General features: G+C 35.1%; 8 protein-coding genes across 8 annotated transcripts; 4 read left to right on the forward strand and 4 right to left on the reverse strand.

Moving 5' to 3' along the window:
- Window positions 1–300: 300 nt before the first annotated feature.
- Window positions 301–4,725, forward strand: FG386_002123 (uncharacterized protein; the record flags this gene model as incomplete). The annotated part of the gene is made up of 1 exon (XM_067341471.1): window positions 301–4,725. The coding sequence occupies one exon, from the start codon at window positions 301–303 to the stop codon at window positions 4,723–4,725; it is 4,425 nt and encodes a 1,474-aa protein (XP_067197557.1).
- A 757-nt stretch (window positions 4,726–5,482) lies between these two features.
- FG386_002124 (uncharacterized protein) lies at window positions 5,483–5,920 on the forward strand (the record flags this gene model as incomplete). Its single annotated transcript, XM_067341472.1, has 1 exon — window positions 5,483–5,920. One exon carries the CDS (start codon window positions 5,483–5,485, stop codon window positions 5,918–5,920), a length of 438 nt encoding a protein of 145 aa, XP_067197558.1.
- An 82-nt stretch (window positions 5,921–6,002) lies between these two features.
- Window positions 6,003–6,905, reverse strand: FG386_002125 (uncharacterized protein; the record flags this gene model as incomplete). Its single annotated transcript, XM_067341473.1, has 1 exon — window positions 6,003–6,905. The coding sequence occupies one exon, from the start codon at window positions 6,903–6,905 to the stop codon at window positions 6,003–6,005; it is 903 nt and encodes a 300-aa protein (XP_067197559.1).
- A 283-nt stretch (window positions 6,906–7,188) lies between these two features.
- FG386_002126 (HEC protein) lies at window positions 7,189–9,228 on the reverse strand (the record flags this gene model as incomplete). Its single annotated transcript, XM_067341474.1, has 1 exon — window positions 7,189–9,228. The coding sequence occupies one exon, from the start codon at window positions 9,226–9,228 to the stop codon at window positions 7,189–7,191; it is 2,040 nt and encodes a 679-aa protein (XP_067197560.1).
- Window positions 9,229–9,843: 615 nt separating this feature from the next.
- FG386_002128 (formin-like family protein) lies at window positions 9,844–14,820 on the reverse strand (the record flags this gene model as incomplete). The annotated part of the gene is made up of 1 exon (XM_067341476.1): window positions 9,844–14,820. The coding sequence occupies one exon, from the start codon at window positions 14,818–14,820 to the stop codon at window positions 9,844–9,846; it is 4,977 nt and encodes a 1,658-aa protein (XP_067197562.1).
- Window positions 14,821–15,108: 288 nt separating this feature from the next.
- On the reverse strand, window positions 15,109–17,021 carry FG386_002129 (uncharacterized protein; the record flags this gene model as incomplete). The annotated part of the gene is made up of 7 exons (XM_067341477.1): window positions 15,109–15,228; window positions 15,555–15,618; window positions 15,947–15,997; window positions 16,078–16,169; window positions 16,284–16,439; window positions 16,501–16,719; window positions 17,004–17,021. 7 exons carry the CDS (start codon window positions 17,019–17,021, stop codon window positions 15,109–15,111), a joined length of 720 nt encoding a protein of 239 aa, XP_067197563.1.
- A 682-nt stretch (window positions 17,022–17,703) lies between these two features.
- Window positions 17,704–18,801, forward strand: FG386_002130 (myosin light chain; the record flags this gene model as incomplete). The annotated part of the gene is made up of 1 exon (XM_067341478.1): window positions 17,704–18,801. The coding sequence occupies one exon, from the start codon at window positions 17,704–17,706 to the stop codon at window positions 18,799–18,801; it is 1,098 nt and encodes a 365-aa protein (XP_067197564.1).
- Window positions 18,802–19,495: 694 nt separating this feature from the next.
- FG386_002131 (uncharacterized protein) lies at window positions 19,496–22,811 on the forward strand (the record flags this gene model as incomplete). Its single annotated transcript, XM_067341479.1, has 2 exons — window positions 19,496–22,697; window positions 22,801–22,811. The coding sequence occupies 2 exons, from the start codon at window positions 19,496–19,498 to the stop codon at window positions 22,809–22,811; spliced, it is 3,213 nt and encodes a 1,070-aa protein (XP_067197565.1).
- Between the last annotated feature and the right edge of the window lie 2 nt (window positions 22,812–22,813).

Consider the following 22,813-nt stretch of genomic DNA (forward strand, 5'->3'; position numbering starts at 1 on the left):
AAAAACGAACGGACAGGGTGGTTCACAGCTAACATGTACATTTATTATTAATATAAATGCGTATACATTCGATATAATTTCATAAAATATTTTTTTATATAAATTTCAAATACAATTATTTAATGTATACGTTCACGCATGTCTCAACAGAATGTCACCCCTAAAAAGTGTATGTAACTATCCGTTTGTTGTTGTCTCTTCTGATAGGCGCAACGCACATAAATAGTCAAAATCTGAACAAGATATAATTTTGTGTATGGAAGTGGGTTGAAAAGAGGAAACTGAGTTTATAAGCAAAAAATGCTAGATTCGGAAAATATTGAGTCGGTAGCAAATACGGAGCATACAGCAACAGAAGCTCCTAGTTTGAGTGGAATACATACATCTCAATATTCAAATCTTCCACCACAAGTATCACCTGGTATGAATAATGTAAGTATTGTTCAAACGAGTAGTGGTGAAAGAGTAGACGGTAACAATGTAAATAATGTTGTTGAAAGCGATAGTGTTTTGAAAGCAAACAAAGGTGAGGGGGAAAACATAGTCCCTTCGGAGAATTTAGACAACGCAGTTTCAGCTGATCAAAATAACGCAACTCAAAAAAGTGATATTATGAATATGAACGACACAACATCTGTAATGCCAATAAATCATAGTTTTTCAAGAGTACCTGAGGCATCCGTACCGGCTCCTAAATTGAACGCTTTTGGAACGGGACATACACCTGTAAATAACGCCAGTAAGTTGGGTGGAAGTGCAAATATTAATTCTGTTGGCGGGTACGGTGGCGTCCAATTAGATTCCACTCAAAATTTACAACAGGTACAGGGGAATAATATAGGAAACATTAATGTGACACAGTTAACGGGAGCAGATTTAATTAATCAACACCAAATGGCGATTCTGAATGCACTTCAACAGCAACATTTGCAGATGCAAAAATCACAAGCACAGCAGAGCGATTCGTCCTCTCAAAATCAATTTCAAGCACAACAGCTATTTAACTCATTTGTCTCCCAACAGCCTCAGATGAACCAGCTAATGTTTCAAAACCCTATACTCTTAAATGCTTTGCATTCCGGCAGCAACAATCCTGTTGGGATTCCCCCCCTCCCTCCTCCACATCCAGGACACCCTTCTATTGGATTGCAACCATTTCCACTACATCCACTGTTTTTGCCAGCAGTTTTGCATACACAGCAAATGCAGCAGCAACAGGTAAATCAGGAGACTCAGCAAGTATCAAGTTCCCCACATGACTCGGTGATTCAGACACAGCAAGTTGAATTGATGACACGCGATAACTCTGCTTCAACAATAGGAGATGCAGTAGGTAGTGGAATGAACACTGTAAGCTCAAAAGCAACAAGTTCACCTAAAGTTGATGTTCAAAATGCGAGCAACGGCGAGAGCATAACTGAAAAAGCAGATACTACCAGGAATATTGATTTAAGTAATGCATCGCCGAATATGAATCCAAGAGATAGTGGTGGTCTCAAAATGCCCTCTCCATCCTTGATTCACAATATAAACCAACTTCCACCGACAATATTGCCTTTGGCACAAACACACCAAGGAATGGGTTTCCCACAACCGGGAATTCCAGGACAGAATAACTTGTTAAATCCATTTTTTATGCTTCAAAGAATGGTGCCCCAAAATTCACTATATATGGGTTTTAATCCTCAACTAGGTACAACCAACAATGTAAATAATGGCAATAATAGTAACAACACAGGTACTGGTCCTGTTAGTAATGGCAGCAACGTTGCAGGTGTTGCTGCTGTTTCTTCACAGCCAGGTGTATTTCCCAATTCAGGTCATATTCAAATCCCAAATATGCCGTTGTTGCCTCCACAGGGATTATTGGCTGCAGCTGCAGGAATTCCTGGTCAACAGATACCTCAAATGTTGAGCTTTATAAACAGTGGTGGTGGAATTATGAATAATGCAGAGCTTTTCGGTCAACACATTTTGAGTGGATTGGCGAATCTTCCTGGAATGGGAGGTAGCAGTTTTTTGACGGAGGGTGATTTAGAAAGACTGCACAATCACGCGGAAAGTTTGGTTAAGACACTACTTGAAACTTCTGTTCCAAAAACTGGAGTAAAATTACGTTTAGAATGGGACAAAAAAAGATATTGCTTTAAATTTACTGTTTATCAGGTTGAAGAAGTGACTGACTCACTCGGTTTTCAGAAAAAAAGAATGGTACCGATAGATCAGGATGAATTATTTGTTAATGTGAATGCGTCAAAACAATTGAGCATTGACAATATAGAAAAAGCAATGTGGAGTGCATTTGTATCTGTTCGTCATACATTGGCCAAGTATTGCGATCGTCAGGCTGGACAAAGGCGTCAATCTACCACGAATGTATCAACAAACGGAGCGACAAGCTTATCCAGGGGTTTAGTGCAAAACAATATGGCCAAAGTGGAGGACAATAAAGGCCCTGTAGTTGGAGGTGGCGCTGTTGGAAAGATAAAGGGATATAAGAAAGAAGAATTAAATATTGGAAATATACTAGACAAGAAGTATTTGCAAGGCGCAGCAAATAGCAACTTAATTTCATTGAATCAAGCAGGAGTTATTAGCGGAAAAAATTCTTATAAAGCAGATCCATATAATGCAGGGGGTGGTTCGGGTATCGGACCAACTGGAGTTCATGCAAACAGTGCATTAAATGAAAATGTCAGAGGAAGAAGAGGTTATTCCGGTACGACAACTAGATCTGGAAGATTTGTGTCTTTAAAATATGGTTATGATGATTTGATGCTTAGTGACGATGAGGGGACGATGGGTGGCGAACAGGAATATGTCACTAGGAAAGGAAGAAAACCCAAATATAGCAGTGCTAATATTGCAGTTGGTGGGGGATCCTCTTCAGGAGAAGATAATAATATTAATGGTATTATCTCAAATAGTATACCTTCAACAAATAATAGATACGCTAAAACCTACATAACAAACAGAGGAAGAAGAGGTGCCGGTCACTCATCGAATGGAGGTTCTGGATTGGGAATATATAAAACAAGAGGTTCAGGATTGTCTTCGGATATTTATAATCACAATGATTCAATCACTGCAGCAACTTCAAATGCCCCTATATTTGTGTTGCAAAAAGACGAGCCTGGGAAAAACCACTCATTAGTTGGTTTATATGCAGAGTGGGTTGATAAGCACACGATATGGGATATCAGAAAAGGTCCTTTAAAAACAGTATTTGTCTCGGAATCGTTTAGTAATGAGAACATTGATAATGAGAGGAGGGGCACACTTAGATTTACCACAAACAACTACATAAAGTGGGATCCTTCTCACATAATTACTGATTTGAGAAGTATACATATACCGATATCAATGGCTGGCGAATATTTTGGTTTACTTAGAAAAGAGAGAAGCAGTGACGTCAAAAATAATGATGATAGTTATCTCATTAAGAATATCACAGATAGAATTGAAGATATTGAAAGTAATAACGCATGTAATAATTATGATGAGAATTATAACAGTAAAAATATGAGAGATTCAACTATAGTTTCACCTATTACTATTAAAGGTAACAACGTTCCGAATGCAAACCAGATAAGGTTTGTTTCAAACGATGAAAAATATAGAAACTTAATATCCTATTCGAGTAGTAATAGTAATACATCTTCGATTGAAGGTGATACAAGTGAGAAATATTTAGAAGAAAAGTTATTTGATCTAGAGGCAGTTGATTCAGTATTAGTTTCTACAATTCAAACCACGGCGGCCTTGGAGCAAAGAAAAAAGAAGGAGAATAAAAATTCACTGACAACAACAATCCCAACGGGTTCATTTTTAACATCTGTCTTCTCTCACAGTCACATTAGTAATGACAATTCAGATAGCACAAATGAGGACGATAATTTAATTGGAGGAAATGATAGAATTACTATTAATAATATGTACAATTGTGAACATCTCATGAATGTAAATAATGAAGAAATACAGGAATATAAACATTTGATTTTAAGGTTTATGCATCAGCAGAACGGAGACAACGACTTCATGCTTGAGAATAATATTCAAACTAATCCAGTTTTAGCTGATTCAAATGGTGAGAATAAGGATAACACCAGTCAATTATTTGATTCAAATAGTAACGTGAGTTCAATTTCTAAGAATGGAAATCGTTTAATATCAAGAGGTTTAAAAAGACGTGGAACAATGAGAAGTAATCATAACATTGAGAGCAATCATACTCATAGTTTAAATAGTTCCCAACAAAACGGTAATTCAAATGGCCAACACATATTTGATAGCAATACTGTAATCGGAGATAATAATAGCTCAAACACCGTGAGTAACGCCTCAACTTCCAACTATAACGGGAATAACTACAGTCAAATTTCCAATGGAATTACAGTAACTGGTCCAAACGAGGAAGGAGCGAATACTAATTCTGGAATATTCGGAAGCGGTGCAATTGCAGCTTCGGCAGTACTAGAGTCACTAATCACTTCAGTAAGGGGAAGTTCTAGCGATAAATATAGACAACAACAACTATTACAGGCTTATCCTCAGAATAGATTTGTGTCCAAGAAAAAATGTAGGGAAACAAATGAAATATTGGCGAGATATGTTAATGATCTTGCCAATGAATATTGCAATCGTAACTTTGGTTCGAGTAATCTAGCAGATGGATATATTAATGCTTTCAACAGTCATGTTTTAAAAAACTATAGTAAAAGTTAACAAAGTAATATGCGTTACCTTCTTTTTTTAAATAAAACTAGATGATAGCTATAATCGTAAGTATAAAGGCTAAGTAAATAAGGGAATTATATCTGAACTAAAATGTAGATTTTAAATGTAATATTGAGCGTCACATAAGCAAAGAAAATGCTTTATTTATTATAAGGGAAAAGTGAGGAATGCAAAACTCCAAAACTAATAATTAATACAAGCATTTTTTTCGATTGTGACAGTATTTTACTTTTAAATTGACTATGAAACTATTTCTTGGCGCCAAACTGTATTATTAAATATAGCTTAATGATTATATATGAAATTTTTTAGAAATTTATAAAGTTATATATTAATGAAAAAAAATTTACTAGTTTAGTAATTTTATTTTATTTTTTAATAATTTTGTCATTTTATTATATAATATTTCTACCTATTTATTTTTAAACTGTTATTGTTCTTTGTCTGTTCAACAGTTTTATTTTTTGTACCTGAAACGTAACGGGAGATAGTGGAAGCATTTAAAAAATAAATTAATGTGACTAGCTAAGTAGATTTTAAATCAAATTTAAAATAAGTAATTGAGAGTTGCTGCGGGGTTCAAAGCTTTCACTATTTAACTAGTGATAACAAAGTAACTAGTATCGTTGTTAACACTTATTAAACTGTGTATTAAGTGAAGTACTAACAATTTAACTGTTTTTTAAATATATCTTCATAAATAAAAGCGAAATAGAGACAGTAGAAATTTAATTCTGGTGAATAGATGGCTGACAAAAACTGGAATCGTTTGTTGCTGGATATTTCCACAAATATAAGATCCCTACACGATGGTGTGAATAGATTGCCGTTTTACTTTAAGGAGAAGCAAAAATACTCGGAATATTTAGATGACATAGGAGCGCTTTGTGCTTGTATAAGAGTATTTCAAGACGCAATGTCTCCTATTTCACAGCAATTGTCCTTATATCCATTTGAAAAAATATACAAAGATCCTGTAATAATGCCAGACTTGCTCTCTACGAGTATATCAGATACAATGAAAAAGGAAATAAAATTTTCTGAGAAATATGTTCAGGACGATATTCAGGAGGATTCTTTTTCCGATTTAAATCAAGCAGAAATATGCGAAAGAATAAATGAATTCAATAATTGTATTATTAACATATCTCAATCTGTATCTGAATTGGATATATTTAAATAAAGAATTTACAGGTTTCAGTTATAAAAATGAGATCAATAAACAACTGGAACTAATGAAAAATATGAGAATATTAATTTGTTAATTATAGATCAAGTTTAATAACATTTCTTTTACTTTTATCCCCAAAATCAGTACTTTCGCTATTTTTAATGCTTACAATGTCCACTTTTTCTTCCTGAATCAACTCAACATCATTATTTTTATTATGTCCTGTTAGTTCTAACTTTTCACCGGGTTTGAACGCAGGCATTCCCTTATACGGACATCCACTACATCTAAAGGCGTCACCTAAATAACAATTTCCACAACTAGAACGGGCTGTCCCTCTTTCTACTTTCTCCTGATACACTTTTCTAGCTTCTTCTATTCCTATTTCCTTTTCCAATTCTGCTCTCCCACAGTTACAATTATTACAGGCTCTCTCTTTGCTCTTACAACTTTCCTTTCCTTGTCCAAGTTGTTTGTAGTCACTAATGTCAGGAATTGAATTTTCAAGATCTATATCCTTTACCATCACTTTCCCCTCTTCAGGCTTCCAATTAGGCTTCTCACCCATTAATAATTCATATTCAGTGTTTAAATTTGAACAATTAACAATAATTCCCTCCTGTTTTTTCATTTTAATGAACCCTGAAAACAACAAATTCTTCTCTAAATTATTCATTACTTGTTTTACTGTAGAATCTACTTTTGGAGAAACCACATACACCCTTATTGCTGATCCATAACCTACTACGCTGTATAATTCTTTAAATAAACAAAGTGATACATTATCACCATTCAAAGCTAAGTTTTTTGAAATCAATAACCCAATACAAATTATATCGCCTAATTTACCAAATGAACCTATTTCAGAAGCGTTTTTCAAAACAAAGTGTTTAGTACTACTTCCTCCCAACTCATTTCTTACATAATCAACAACACCACTCCCAAATAATTCATCTGACTCAAATGTTAACAAAATTTTTAATTTTTCGTTACGCATCTTTTCTTTTAAGCACAACTAAATAACTATATTTGTAGAAATCTTTGGCGCCAAATGTTTCATTTATTCCATCCCGGCAGTGCATTTTTCGATTAGCTCACTAGCTAATACTAGGAAAAGAAAAAAGACGATATATATAAGAAATGGTTTTATGAGTTTGATTTTAGTTGGATTTTTTAATTTCTTTGTATCACAGTAGAGCCTAATTAATCATAATAATTATTCATACAACTATATTTTATACAAAAAGGAAAACAATATCAATTAATATATATTAGATACTTTACTTCCTAATCTGACTAATCTCAACTATTTTTGCGTTGTTTTTAAGTTTGATCTGATTTTTCAATTGTGCAATTGAATTCAATGTATTAGACAAATTATAAATTACAAACTCTTTCATTTTATATATTGACTCAGCATCAGATTGAATAACTTGTTTACATTGAATTATTTCGTTCCTGGAATGCTCCTCTTGAAGATTGCTTTGCTGTTCTAGTTGCAGTATTCTGCCTTTTGCCTTTTCAAGTCTCTTTAGGGATTCATCCTTCTTTTGATCGAGTTCCAATTTGTAGTTTTTAACCTTCTCTTGTATTTGCTCAAGTTGCCTCATCTCTCTTTTATCACATAAATTAAGATCACTATCCAAATTCTTAATTTTCTTTTCAAGGGCATCACAAGCTTGTTTCTTTTGTATTATTGTATCCTTTGTACTTTTCATTATCTCACTAAATTGTACTTCTTGTGTTTTTAACTTTCTTTTCCACATTTCAACTTCAACAACGCATCTTTTGCAACTATGCTTCATATTGCTCCAATTTTGACATATAATATCATCAACTGTTTGTATTTTGTCTTGATTATCAAATGATTTTGAAATATTAATGGTCAATGGCTGAAGAAGAATGAACGAGGGTACCTCATTGTTTCTTATTTCATTCGAAGTTATATTCATTATTTCCTGATAAACATTATTCCAAACTCTGCTTGCATTGTATATTTTATTCGAATAATCTTCTATTTTGAGCTCTATTTCCCAATTTTCTTTCTCGGTATTCTCTCTTTCTACCCTTAAATTTCGAATATTTTGTCTCTTAACTTTCATATCTTGGTAAACTCTAGACACATCCTCCCGTTGTATTCCCTGATTTGCTATCTTTTTTTGAAGTCTTTCTATTTCGTCTTCTACACCTCTAAGCTCGCTTCTTTTAATTTTTAAAACATTTTCTTTATCACTGCATGAATTATCCATTTGTCTAATTGAATTTTGAGACTGACCTATCGCATGCTCCATTTTTAATATGTCCTGGGAAAGGGTATGATTTCTTTGAAGCAATAATTCTCCCTCCTGTAATTCATGATTGATTTTTTGTATCTCCATATTCATCTGTTCTAATTCGTGTTTCTTCTTTTCGTAAGCCTGTTGTGCCTGTTTTTTCCTTTCGCGACAATACGCTTCAAGAGTCTCATTAAGTAATCCACCGTCATTTTGTCCATTCAAAAATAACTTATAACTCTCGCTCAATCTTCGATTCAATGTTTGAGACAATAATTTTGAAGAGTCTATGTTGCTACCCATATCATTATTTTGAAATCCACTTTGATTTGTCTGTTGAAATATATTAGACAACGTGCTTGTTAATGACACATCTGCTACGTAGCCAAAATCACCATCCCTTGAATAATTTAAATGTGGAAATACAGCTTGCTCATAGTCAAGTAACTCACATAGCCATGACATTGCTGCAATATGTTGTGGCCATGTATTTGGTGCACCCGGTGCTATTATCGTTGTCTTGTTAATTGTGTTAGGGTATCCAATATCCTTGAAAAATCTTGGTATCTCCTCATCCGGTTTTGATATTTTTATCCTGGGATCGTATTGTGAAATTATAAATTGCAACACTTCCAAATACAACGCTCTTGTTGGGCTGTTTAATGTTTTCGGATTGATTTGATTGGGGTATCCCCTTTTACTTAAAAAGGTTAATATTGTTTTTAACCCCTCTTTTCTGTTATCAAAGACACTCCTTCCTTTTGAAGATAATGTAGCAGATGTTAAATTCGCGGTACCACTAACGTTCCCAGTAGGTCCAAAGTAACTTCCACCTCTCTGAGAATTACCGCCTCTAGATGAAGAGTTCGTCCATATATTGTTGCTTCCTCCTCCATTGCTTCCAGATACTCCAATAGCCCCATTCCCTTGCATTATCAAGGAGGATGTCGCAAAATGGGAAGGGGATTGTGTGTTTTTATATTTAGTGTGATTGATCGAATAGTTTGTCATAGACACATCCTTATTGTTTACATCACCGTCCACCATTTTTGTCTTATCGATAACACTAACTTTCAAGTAAACAAACCAATTTTCGCTATGTGCGTCGTGCTCCTCTCTCTATCAGATTATATGTGTCACTCTCCCATGTATATATTTCCTTAGGGGAAAATTACCTAGAAACGATTTTGTTGGTTTTACAAATAGAGTTTCAGTTTTTGGTTTTATTCTATAATATTATGTGGCCAAAAATAACCGCCTTTTCATATGTGTTAGTGGGGTATATAACATGTAACTGCATGTAAATGCAAGTAACGGAATTAAAATTATTTTAAAAAAGTGTGGGTGATTAAAAGAAAATTTCGAATTTTAGTTGAAAGTAATTTGAACATATGATTTACGTGGTATAGTGCTTGTTTTCGGTTTACAATGAAGCGCTATAATATGTGATGCTAAGAAAACATATCTAAAAGTTTGAAAAATATTAATTATCAACTATCCTATAAAAGTTATTAATATGGCACAATTCAATGTTAAACAGATTACAGCATGTTTCACTTGAAAAGTAGCAAGAAAAGTGTGAAATCTGTTACTTTTTAACGACAAACACTAAGCTTAATTATAGACTTAGTTATTTCAGTTACTCTTTCACTTTTATTTGTGTTACCACAAGTCAACGTCAATTCCCAAATCAGTAAGTGCAATATTTGTGTCATTTGACTGTTCAACTACTTCTTGGAGGAATAAAGGAGTTTGTACGTTTTCTTGATCATCGGCAAACCAACTCGCCATTTCATCTAATTTGCTAGTTTTAACAGCATTTGCTTTGGGAGCCATATTTACTGTCATTTTCTGCTTTTGTAATGTGGGTTTTGTTTCACTAGCAGTTTTCTTAAGTTGTGCGACATTCTTTTTCTCCAAAAGCCTAATCTTAACAACATTTGCGGTCTTTTCCCTTTTCGTGAGGTTTTCTTGTTTTTGTTTAAGCCTCTTCTCCTCCTCCAATTTAGTCTTTCTTATACTCTCTATATTAGACACGAAGTTCCAAATAACACGGAAGTAATCTGGCCAAACGATTCTTGAAATAGCGTTTTGTGGTTCACCTAAATAAAGAGCCATCTTTTCTAGATTCTCCTTGACTGAAGTCATTGTAGACGACAAATCTTCAACTTTCGGTTCCGCATCTGAAATAAAGTCTGCCAGTATTTTAGCAATAGGATCTTTCTCTCCCATAGGCCCGGATCTTTCATTACTTTTTTGAGCACTCTTCATTGTATCTGTAATTTTATCAATTGAAGAACTCAGAGATTGTATTTCACCTTCAATCACTCCCAAATCGCATTTCATTGCATTCTCTAATAGTGCCAATGGTTCTGCCAAAGAAAGCAACTCAGGTTTGTCTCTCCATATTATTTCTGAAATGTACTGCAATAGTGTTTTTACTGGTTTTGTTGATGATCTGACTTCACAAAGCTTTGACAATGAACTCATTCTAAAACCTTTAGCATCTCCTTTTTCTGTATTCAAATTTAGCATGTTACCTACAGAAAGAATGATTGAAAATACTTTTTTTAATTTAATGTTTGCCTTTATTTCATTACAAATAGATATTATTTCCAACAATGGCGTTGACAGCTCTTTAAATGTATTTTCAAAAGATAATATAAATAGCTGAGCAGTTAGTCTAGCTCCAAACATCGGTATTCCGATCATAGCGGCCACATATTGCTCAGGTTTATCCAATTGAGTGAGGTCACCTCCGGCATCTATATACTCTTTGACTATTGCGAACTCCTCAGGTGTAGGAATCATCAATAACAAAGCCTCTGTCGCCTCTACAGTAAGTATTTTGCTGTCTAAATCTAAAATCGCATCACGCAGTTGTTGGAATGTATATGCATTGAATTTTGACAAAGCAATACTCATGTTGTATGCCTTCTTTGAATCTGGCAATATTTGCATCACCTTTGGTTTTTTTGTAGTTTCTACTGCTTTTTTTGGTTTTGCCGACTCTACGCCAAAAACTTCTTCCAGATTGCCAAAATCTAGTTTAATTGGATCTTTAATGTCCCAAATAGTGCCCTGAATGTTCTCAACTTTATCCCAATGCAATTTCTTTGTTTTAGACTCCGGTCCAGTTGCCTTAGATCCTCCCTTCCCACCAATCTTCAATGTAGACTTACCACTCTTTGGTGGACCTTTTCCACTCGGTGGACCCTTTCCTCCAGGTGGACCTTTTCCTCCAGGTGGTCCCTTTCCCTTTCCAGGAGGTCCTTTCCCTTTTCCGGGAGGAGTTTTGACGGAACCGGATGGAGGTGTACCCTTTGCAGTACCAGAACTCTTTGGAGCGGCTTCCTTCGCTCCTGCATCAGATTTAGGGGCTGCTGACTTTGCAGCGTCTTCTGAGGCTGTTTTAGCTATAACACCCTCCACATGACCAATTCCTTCAAGCAGACTGGCGAGTCCTGCAGCTTTTGCCGATTTTTGAGTCAAATCCGCTAATCCGGCATAAATGTTCCCTTCCGTTGGTTTGTAGTTTATCATTGAGCTAATCAGTGCTCCCAATCCCCTTCCAGAGAGTAGTTCAAGTATGTTTTGGGAGTCTGGAGCCGGTAAACTCCATTTAGAGGAGGCAAGCAACGCTATTCTTGTTGAAGCACAAATAAAGGGATCCATATCTATTACATATGGAAGTTTTGTAATAACTACGCCCTCTGAATCCAAAAACGAGATACAAGGAAACTTTACCGAATTAATCTCCTCCACATCCGGTCTTGTTCCTATTATTTTGGACAATATGTCATCCGGTGGTAATTTTTGCTCTAGTCCAACGTTGTCTAGAGAAAGACCTCCAGAACCACTCACAAACATTTTTGGTACCAGTTTTTGTGTCTTTGTCAACTCCGAGTTTTTTTTGTTTCTTATTCTAACCAAAGGTATAATTGCATTTGGCACCCATATCGGCTCCTTAAAGTAGCCCTCTATTTCATCCTTTCCACTGAAATCTACGAGTTTAAGATACATTAAAAGTCCTGTCTCTTCGTCAATTTCATTCTGGGTAATTAGCTTCCCTTCTGGTGTTATGCAAGGCTCGGGAATATTCCACTTGGAAAGTAATGCTTGGGCATCTTCATTTATCGTCATTACTACTGATTGATCGCCAATTACGGGATAACCTCTAGTTAGTTTAGGAATATTGATTATTGGAAGTTTCTTCCTCTCTCCTTTTGCAAATGGAGGGAGGGACAACATTGCAGATACAGCTAAATGATCCGGCCCTGTAACTCTTAACTTTAAATGTGGAAGTATCGCTGTAGAACTTACGGTCATAGTTTGAAACATCTCCCCATGAAGGGCTCTTATTCTGGAAGTACAAAGCATCTCATTAGTTTGTGAAAAGTTAAACTGAGTTTCTTTATTTAGCCCTTTTGAATTGTTAGGATCAATTAAAAAAGTCTCTATCTGACGATACCTAAGCTGATCTATACTCGGACATATTGGACTTGCCAATATTGAGGATTCTTCGTACATCATCCTATTTATTTTATTGGATCTAGACAAAGACTCTTTTATTATTTCCCTAATGGAGTTCTCCGCAGAAGTCTCCATTGACGTCCTTGATTCCAGGCCTTTTCTTTGTATGTCTTGAATGAATATCGAGTCTGTGCAATTTTTTATGTTCTCAGTTAAATAAACCTTCGTATCCGCATCCAACTGATTAATGAGTTCGAGTACAAAACGAGTGTCCGGATGTTCAAATCCCAGTGTACTTTTTCTATATCTGTAAACCTCATTGTATAGTTCAAGCGCATATCTAAAGTTACCTGCTTGGTGAAATATACAACCTAGTGCTAAAATGTTATCCTGCACAAGAGGAAAGTCTCTGTTGTTGTAAATTCTCATTAACATATCCAGTGCAATCATTATATATTGTACTCCTTCTCTGCAGTCCCCTAGCAGTCTGCAAACTAATCCCAAATTTGAATAGCAGTCCGCTACCCTTGGATGTGGTGGATTCTTATTGTGGTCTCCTAGTATTGCTGTTCTTATTTCCAAGCAATTCAATATAAGTTCCTTGCATTTCTCAAAGTTTTTAACCCTAAAATAATAACTTGCTACCGTTGAATACGCATCGCTCATTACCAAATCTGATCGTCCATAGACCTCATTCACCAATGTTAAGTATTTATCGAAATAAAAAGATGCTAAAACGTGATCTCTATATAAACTGCACAGATCAGCTGTGGTAAGCACGAGACTGCACAAAACAGACGAGTCACATGAAATTGTTGGTCCCATTACAGTCGCATTAGCATTTATTCCAGTTCCAGTTGACCCTAAAGGTCCACCGGGCCCGTGGGTGTTTGAGCTTTCGTGTTGCAGAGCCGCACCTCTATTTCCGTTTGAATCGCTTTTGGCTCCAGGCTTAGAGTCGTTCTTTTTATCAGCCACAGATAATATTGTGTTTTCAATCAACAACCTCAGCTCCTTCAGATACGTTTCTCCTTTTTTAAGTTCGCCTGTTAAACCACAACACTTTGCCAATATTATTAATTCTATTACCATTATCCCTTCTAGTGGATGACCTAAGTATTTTGTCAGAAACGCTCTTGATATTTCGTAACAATGCAGTGCATTTAACATTGATTCAGGATACTGTGCTTTTAAAAACTTTTCTAATGCTGTTGTTCTTAATCTTTGTATTATTCTCTGAATCTCGTGAACCTCTCCTCCCCTTGACTCCTCTAGCTTTTGAAGCAACAACAGCGAATCCGTCATCGTTCCAAACTTCTCATTTATCATTTGTGGTTTCGCACGTGTTGTTTGACCAAATAATAAGTTATTCTTTTCCGTAGTTGTTAGTGTAAAATGTCTGGTTGCGAATTCCTCTTTAAATGTCTGGCTTAGTGCAGCCAAAGAATGTTCTGCAGACTCTGTTAATGCTGGATCCAACACGCTTACGTGCAAATTAAACATTCCATCCTCCCTTTTTGTTAATTTTGTATTCTTTCCCATTATGTCTCTTCTCGAGCCCTTCTCGGATGTTGATCTGTCCTGAAACAAAAGTCGATTTATCGGACCAACTTCAAATGGAAGAGTTGACTCAACAAATGTACTTCTGTTACTTATTACTGTATTGTTACCGCAGTTTGAAAGATTATTGTTATATAACTTATTCTTGTCTCGCAACAGTGAAGTTTTAATCAAACTTTTCGCTTCAACTTTTGCATTTTCAACGTTCTCCTGCACTGAACTATGAGATTGACTCTGTGTTTTTGCTTTTGATATGCTTTTTATTGTCGCGATTCCTCCCTTAAGGTCTAAATTCCTCCTGGAAGCTGAGTCTGGCTCTTTGGACTTTAATGGAGGCCCCAATTTGGAGCCTTTCAATTCTAATTGTGATTTTGCACTGTTTTTCTTTTCAGAAAAACTTGGGGGTGGAACTACACCTGAAGAGACAGCAGGTTTAGGAGGAATCGTGGAAGAGGAGGGAAGAGGTGCCGATGAAGACTCTAGATTCTCATTTTTTTTAACTGGAATGCTCTTTTTTACTCCCAATTTGGGTGGCCCAAGTGCCTTCTTAGGGCCACCCAAGCCAACCCCTGGAGGTGCTCCTTTTCCAGGAATGCTCTTATTCATGCTTTCTATATTAAATTTTGTCCTTTCTATCAGGCATTAAAGTGAAATCCACCACTGATCCTGTTTCGTTTAGCCTTATTCAAGGTTATATTCCCTTGCTTTTTGTATTCAAGTATGTCTATGAGTAAATTTGTCAGTAAGTCAGTTTGCTGCCCTATTAATATCCAAAATGAATGGGTCTCTTGCTTTATAGTATGGTAATAGAGTTAGCTGAATAGCAAGTGTCAAACTATTACTACGGTTAGTGTATTTTCCTGCTATTTTACAGCCACTTTGAAGCTTGTTGTATTATCTATACCATATAAAAACTAACACAAAACTCAAAATTAAAATATCCACAAATTGTATAATATTATCACTTTGTTGAGCGTGTGAGTTGCTTAAATATGAACAAACATGTAATACTTGCTTAGTTTAGTCATAAAGAAATTAGGTAGATAAAATATGTAATTTTAATCTTAAATAAGTGTGAGTTATGGCTTCTATTTGTTTAATTATATATAAAAACAATTTTTTACTTTTTGTTTCTGTAATTTTTCTTAAGCTTATTTTAAAGCCAACAGGCACTCTTTGGGACCTTGAAAATGCACCCTAATATTTGGGGGTAGCTAGATATATCATAGGAAGCGAAATTCACTTACTAGTCTTTAAAACAATTTTAATACATAAAAAAATACTTTTCTGGAAATTTACTCATTTTGTACCTATACAAAGTACTACTATGTATGACTTACGAAATAGATTGTTTTTATGTCATTGCTATTATCATTATTAGGTGCAGGCTTGTGTGACCGTAATCTATGTATAAAAAAATAATTTAGCAGGAAAGGACAGAATTACAGAAGTCAAGTAAACTAACTGATTTTGAGAAAATAAAAGATATAATCATATTTCTGCTAACAAAAAACGCTTAGTTTCCTTTTTAAGAGTCACAAAATTGCCTTTATGTTGTGCACACACAAAAGATTGCAGTAATTATAAAATTACAGGTAAAATAACTATTATAAACCTAAGTAAACGCTTAATCTCATGTCGCACACAGTTTCATCGTTTTATGATGTGACTCTGGTGTTTTAAACAAAAACAGTTGAATGAGGTGAGTATCAATTTGATTGGTAAAACTTACTCTTTAAGAAACTTTTCATAGTTGAATCCCCCGTCGCTTGCTGGAAACTCTCTGTTTTTTTAAGATTATTGTAAAATATAACTTTAGTTACTGCTGCTTTAATTTGAAAGTAATAAATTATAGTTTCTTACCTCAAAAGCATTTCAATTTCTTTTTCTGATAATACCTCTCCCGAGTTTGTAAGCAGCGATGTTAGCTGTTGCGAGGTAATTGAGCCGGAACTCTAGATATAATTTGTATAAAATTAAGAATAACGTTCAAAAAAGAAAAAACATAAAAATGTTAATTTTAGGTAGCTTTTAATTAATAAGGCCAATAATGCCAATATATGACTTACTTTTGAATCGTAAGATTTGAAAAACTGAACGAGGTTGCTGTATGTGTCTTCCGGATGCACTATCGAGTCGCAAAACCTGACAAATTTGGCCAAATCGCATTGTTGACCGACAACAGCTACAAATTGCTCTATTTCAGCCTCAGAGGGAGCCAAACCCTGATAATTAAAGATTTGATTCATTTAAATAAGACGTCTCGCTTTAATTTTTGAAACTCACCATTCTTCTAACTATCTCTCCGATTTTAGATGTTTGTATTGTAGACCCGTTTCCCTGATAAATAGGACAAGTAAGTGCGAATTTAAGAGGAAGGGAAAACTGAATAAGTTGGCGTTTTGAAATTGTTAGATTCAAATCTTTTTTCCAGTTTTCCCTCTGTCCATTGTTATTGTAACCTACCGCTGCATCTCTAAACGCAAATTCTATTTTATCTCTGCTCTATCAAAGCATATATTATTTTACATTTGTTTGAGCAGAAGGGTTTGAGTTAATGATCAGAGTTAATCGCAGACGCACAAGTTAATGGGTGCTTAGCGAATATAAGGCATACACAATTCAATCTCTAGGCAGAAATAGCTTGATAACTTTGAAACAAGTTTTTAAGCGAATCCAGTTCGCCTTCTCATTCAAATCAGACTTAACTTCCAGAACATTCGCACAGCCATAAAGAACAGTGTGTTCCCATTCGCATTCACTAAAATAAACAAATCAAGCAAACTTACGATTTTGGTTGGGGCCATTTCGTATTAAGACGGTTTTTGTGGTGTTCCAGTACTGCTAAAAAAAAACTTGCGCCTTGACGGAGGAGAAAAACCAATAAAATACTGCTGTTATTTTTCAAGAGAAATAGTTAGCACACCTGTTTAGGAGAGTTGCATTAATCTTATTCCTACTTTTACTACACTTATAATCTAAAAAAAATTCGTATACAAGCAAGTACAATTTACCGCCAATTTAATCTTTAATTTCGAGCCCGAAAAGTAAAGGAAAAACTTGATAGAAAAAAATTCAAACATCGCAGACACTCATCCTCTTATCAGCCGAACCTCAATGCAAACCAGACAATCCATTTCTGCTATATAAAACTCTGAGAACATTCGTAACTTTCTTGTTTTAGCATTGCCTTTCGTTTTCGGATCATATAATAATTAACAAAATCGAGCGGGCACTTGTGGCGGGCAATACTGCATGTTTAAATCTAAAAATGCGAATTACGTTACCTGTTAATCAGTTACGTCGTGACAAGGGGGATAGAGCAAGATAAAAAAGACAGTCACTAAGAGTTATTCAGACAACTATATTGGTTAAGATTATTGGATTTGTTGATAATTTTTATTTGCCAAAAGAAAGAAAGTTGAAATAATTGCAAAAGAAGAACAGGGATAGACTTGCGAAGCGGAAGTAAAATATAGGCCAGTTAGGATGCTATCATTGTTGAACAGTACAGGGTGTTCAGGAGCATGTACTTCTGGTTGCGACGTGGTGTACAGCGACTTCAAAAAGTCTGGAAGACTTGAATATGGTGTATTTGTAGGTTATTACTCGGAAAGCGAGGAAAGCGACTACGAGAGTGAATATTCAGGAGGTACAGAGAACGGACTTGATGAAGTTAATAGCGTTAAAGATTCAGAGGCAATTGAGGAGGCCTTTGAGGAGGGGGAGGCAGATGTAATAAGAGAGATGTTTAATGAAACTGCATCCGGTGGAAAGTGTTCACTAGAAGAGGCGAATCACTTGGCACACAGAATAGGTCTGGCACCATCAAAAGCAGACCTTGAGAAGTTGAGGCAAGAAGTGGGAGATAATATAACTTTGGATGAATTTGAAAGATGGAGTACCTCAATTATCCACCCAGAAGATCACTTTGACTACATGGTATCATACTTTAGGAAGTATGATTTAAATAGAAGCGGAATGATTACCAAGAAGCAGTTCATTTGGTTAACAAGTATTGGAGGCGAAGTGTTAACTAGAGAAGAGGCTGAGACAATACTGAATAAATTGTCGCTAGGAGACATGTTCAACTACGAGGAAATGCTCAGAAAAGTACTTGAAATCGAATCTGCTGACAAGAAAACGCTAAATATCACAAAAAAGAAGTCAGAAATAAGCAAGATAAACTCGAATAAAGTGTTAATTAGTCAAATATCAACCACAATCCGTGATTTAGCCGACAATGAATCATTCCTCCCATCAATCGATCTCTTGGAGGCACTAAGATCAACATACGGAAGCCAGCTTACAATTGAGGCTGCGAGTAAAACAGCAGAATGTTGCGAAGATCCACAAGAAGCAGCGAAACAGTTGTTATCGTTCTATTCAGAATGGGTTAAAAATAAAGGCATGGTTTCCAGGAGTGTCGTTAGAGATTTGCTCATGGTTTGGAAGGCTAAGCTTGATCGCGTTGGCGCTGAAGCCTGGATCACCAGTTTAAGTGGTACCGACGAAATGATTAACATTCAAGAAGTACTCAAAAATGTGTGTAAGGATCATTCAATTGATAAGACCAATCTAAATTGATTTAATAAGAGTTCAATTTATCATTAACTCCTGTTAAATTTGATATTCGTTAAGAAGAAATACGTGAACATTTTAATTTTGAAAAGTGAGATTGAACGAAAGGAACTAAGTGAAAATGAAGACAGTATTAGTTATTTAGGAGTTAATATATTGGAAGTAGCACAAGCCAAGTTTAGAAAAGGTGATGAAGGACAGAATAATTAGTGTCGACTTTTTTTTCTATCTAGATTCTTTTATAACACTTGGTGAATATTGCATGCTTGTAGTTGTTCTGACCTTTAATGATTTATTTCAAAAGTGAAAGTGTGGCACTAAGCCTCTTATGTATATAACAGTCCTCATTTTCGTCTCACTTTCAAGTTTCGTCAGTCTATTATTGCATTTATTTATTTAAAATAACTTTTAAAATGATAAATTACATTGCAAATTTCAAATATTACTTGGCGCTGAAGCTTCGTTTGGTAATTATTTAGAATTTATTCTTTTTACAATTGGGTGGGATGTAAATAGGTTTTATTTATAATAGATGAGGCTTAGCTTTGATGTATAATAAATGATTGTCTGAGGAGTAGTACTAACAGTATACGAAGTTAACTATATTGTTCCCTTATTCCTTCGATTATACATTTCAAATATATTAGAATATTGTTTTTAATTAAACGTAGCTATAAACTACTAAAGTATAGACAAATAGATGGCAGAATTACCTTATTCAAACAACATCAACAATAAAGTTGGTAGCAGCAGTATTGCCAATAATAACTATATTCACAGTGGTAGTAACAGTTCCGGATTTGTTAATGGTGGCAATTTAACGCCAAGTTTGGATAGAGTTTCCGCTCATGAGTACTATAAATTCTTAAATATGAATTCAAATAACAGAATTGGAGAAGGAAATCAAACTTACGATGGAGCTAGAAATCTTAATGTTCCAGTTGGAATTGGTAATTTAAATAGTAATGCAAATACGAATAGTGGAAACAATATAAATAACATTAAAAATCAAAATGTAGTGCTCTTTAATGGAGGCGTTGGTTACGAGAGTGGAACTGTTAATAACAACATTAGAGGTGGGAATTTACAAACAGAAAAGAATATAAAAAACACAATTGACGTGAGTTTCAATAAACCTTACTATATTTCACAATATCAAGATCAGCACATTATACAACCTCAGACTCAGGCATTGCCTCAAAGCCGTTTTATTCCTAACCCTAATAATTCTAGTAACAGCGGACATGTAATTAGTCACATGGGAGCGTCATCTAAAAATATATATGATGTTCATCATATGAGTCAATCTATAAATAATGTAACTAATACTAGCATTAGTAATGGCAGCAATGCTGGTAATATGGACAGCAAAATCAATGGTATCAATATCGGTAATAATATTAATAGTATCCCAAATTACCTTAGCAGTAACAACTCTAATATGGTGAATTCTTATTATGCGTCCAAGCAATATGCAGGGCAGGGTTGTGATGTTAATGCCTTTAACAATGCATATTCTCAATCACAGATTAAACACATTACTCAGACTCAGTCTCAAAATCAATCTCTGCCTCAGTCCCAATCTTATTCTCAGCCTTACTCACAACCATATTCCCACTCACAATCTCACTCTTATTCCCAACATGGTGTTCAACCCCATCTTCAAACTCATTATCAAATCAGCTCTCAACCGTATTCCCAATCGCGTCCTCAATCCCATTCTCAATCATACTCGCGGTCCAATCCACAATCTTATTCTCAACAATATTCACAGTCTCAAGTACAGATTCCTCAAACTCAGTTTTCTCAAGAGATTTCTCAGTCTAAGTCATCTTACTATCATCCAAACAATCAACTTAATTCTCTTCAATATCAGACAGTTCAGTCTCAGACACAGCCACAACCTTCTCAAACTCATAGACAAAATCAAATTTATCAAAATACATGTGTTCCAAATAACATTAACGGTGTCAAGCCTTGTTCATATTCCGAAATGCCAATAACCCAGGGAATCGCTTCCCGAAATACGTACGTCAATCCTACTGGCTCCCAGCCTTCAAGCACATCTCTCCAAACAGTTTCAGGTTCACAAGTGGAATTAGTTGATTCTCTAAGAACAAAAAGTAAAACTAGAAATAATGATCAAGCAAGAAGGAATATGAGAGCAACTCAAAAGTCAAGTGAGGTTTCCCATACATCCAAGACCAAACCTAAAGTCAGATATCAATCAAAGTCAAAGGACGGTGTTAGACCAAAAAATCTGAAAATAGACAGCAACATTGGGTATGGTGGCGGAATTCGTGTAAAGGATGAAGTGGAGTTTAGAACGGATACCGTTAATTTGGGAATTACAACTTTTCAAGTAGAAGTTCCAAGTAATATAAGTGACGAATTGATGAATTCAATTGTAAGAGTAATACCTAGGGAACACATAAATTCCATATTGCTATTGGTTTCGTCCTTAATTAGCAAAAAAATTAAAGTGAACGAATTTCACGGACATTTAATGTCTATGCTTAAAGGAAGTCAATTGGTTGAGATATTGGAAAAAATATTAAAAGAACACTTCCTTTCAAATAATCCGGATTTATTGAGGTCATTTTCGTCTTCATTGGTCTCAAGAGAAAAGGTTGGATACAATCATGAAATTAATGGTAGTGCAGATTCTGACTTGTTTCGAAACAAGGATAATGGTTTTTTCGATAGATATTTCAATGATTTAAATAGGATTGATAATACTGCAGGTGATAACTACGATAAACATTCTAATCTTTTGAGACAGGGTCTAACAAATTCACTAAATTCTCCTAATTCTTCGATTCTCCAGTCAAGTCTTCTTTCATCCTCAGTTGCTGTAGATGGGGCTCGCATTAAGTCTCAAACCCAAGGAAACACTCAAAGTTCAAGTTATGGAAAGTTTAGTCCAATTAAAATGCTTGAAAATGGCAGTCAAAGTTCGCTAATGTCTTCTCAGCTGACATCCAGAAAGTCAATAAGCAGACATGGAGGTCATTATAATATGCATACAAAGGAAGAAGTGTTGCTGCAAATGCTTAGGCACTCGAGAAAAAGATGTTCTGCGGGTATAATGAGTTTATATATTACAGGACCCTGTACTAATCTATCTAAAATGTTGCCCAATAATTTTGGAACGTCATGTAAAATTGGGGGCGAAGAAGCCATCAAAAAAGATACCTTTAGTTTGTTTTACAAAAGACTCAATGATTATGGCAATTATTTGAGGTCTACAGACAATATGTTGGGTCTTGAGGTTATTAGTAGTAAATATGATGATAATAGTGACATTGATATTGGAAAAACGGTGAGGTTTTTGAGTAGGAAAAACAAAAGTAACAACTCGACTTCAAATTTACAATTTAGTACTCATGATGAAAACTCGCCCCAAAGAAAAACGAGTTTTTCAGAAAATTTGAATGAAATACCCATGTTTTCTGAAAATACCGTCAAAACAGTATACAAACTGGCCGGGTTTTACGTCAAAGATATCATTAAACACATACTAGAGGAGGAAAAAATAAACAAGGCTAGAAACAAAATGCTTTTGAACTATAAGTGCAACAGTAATTGTGGCTCTGACATTGGCACGAATAACAGCATTGAAAATTCAGAATTTGGGGACCACCACTCATCTAAAAAAGCGGACGAAGACGAGTACACTATTAATGTTGAATGTGAAGACTCCATAGTGGAAGATGTCAAACGCAAAACTGGAGTTGGAAATATAACATCTAAAAATGTTTGTGGTACCGAGGACAATTACAAGGAAATAAAGATGGAATACGACTCTTTTACCGACCAAATTTCATTTGGTACAAACGAGAAGGGCACATTAAATAAAGGAATTGAGAACGGCGATATGGACGGCAGAGGAAAAGGTTTGGGTAAGTGCCTAGTAATGGGGAATTCAAGTTCCAGCAGCAGTATATCTTCAGTAAAACCAATTATGATCACGGATTTATGGTCATGTATATATAAATCTTTAAGATACAACATGAGA

Source organism: Cryptosporidium ryanae, assembly GCF_009792415.1.
Source record: "Cryptosporidium ryanae isolate 45019 chromosome Unknown contig_33, whole genome shotgun sequence".
NCBI lineage: Eukaryota > Apicomplexa > Conoidasida > Eucoccidiorida > Cryptosporidiidae > Cryptosporidium > Cryptosporidium ryanae.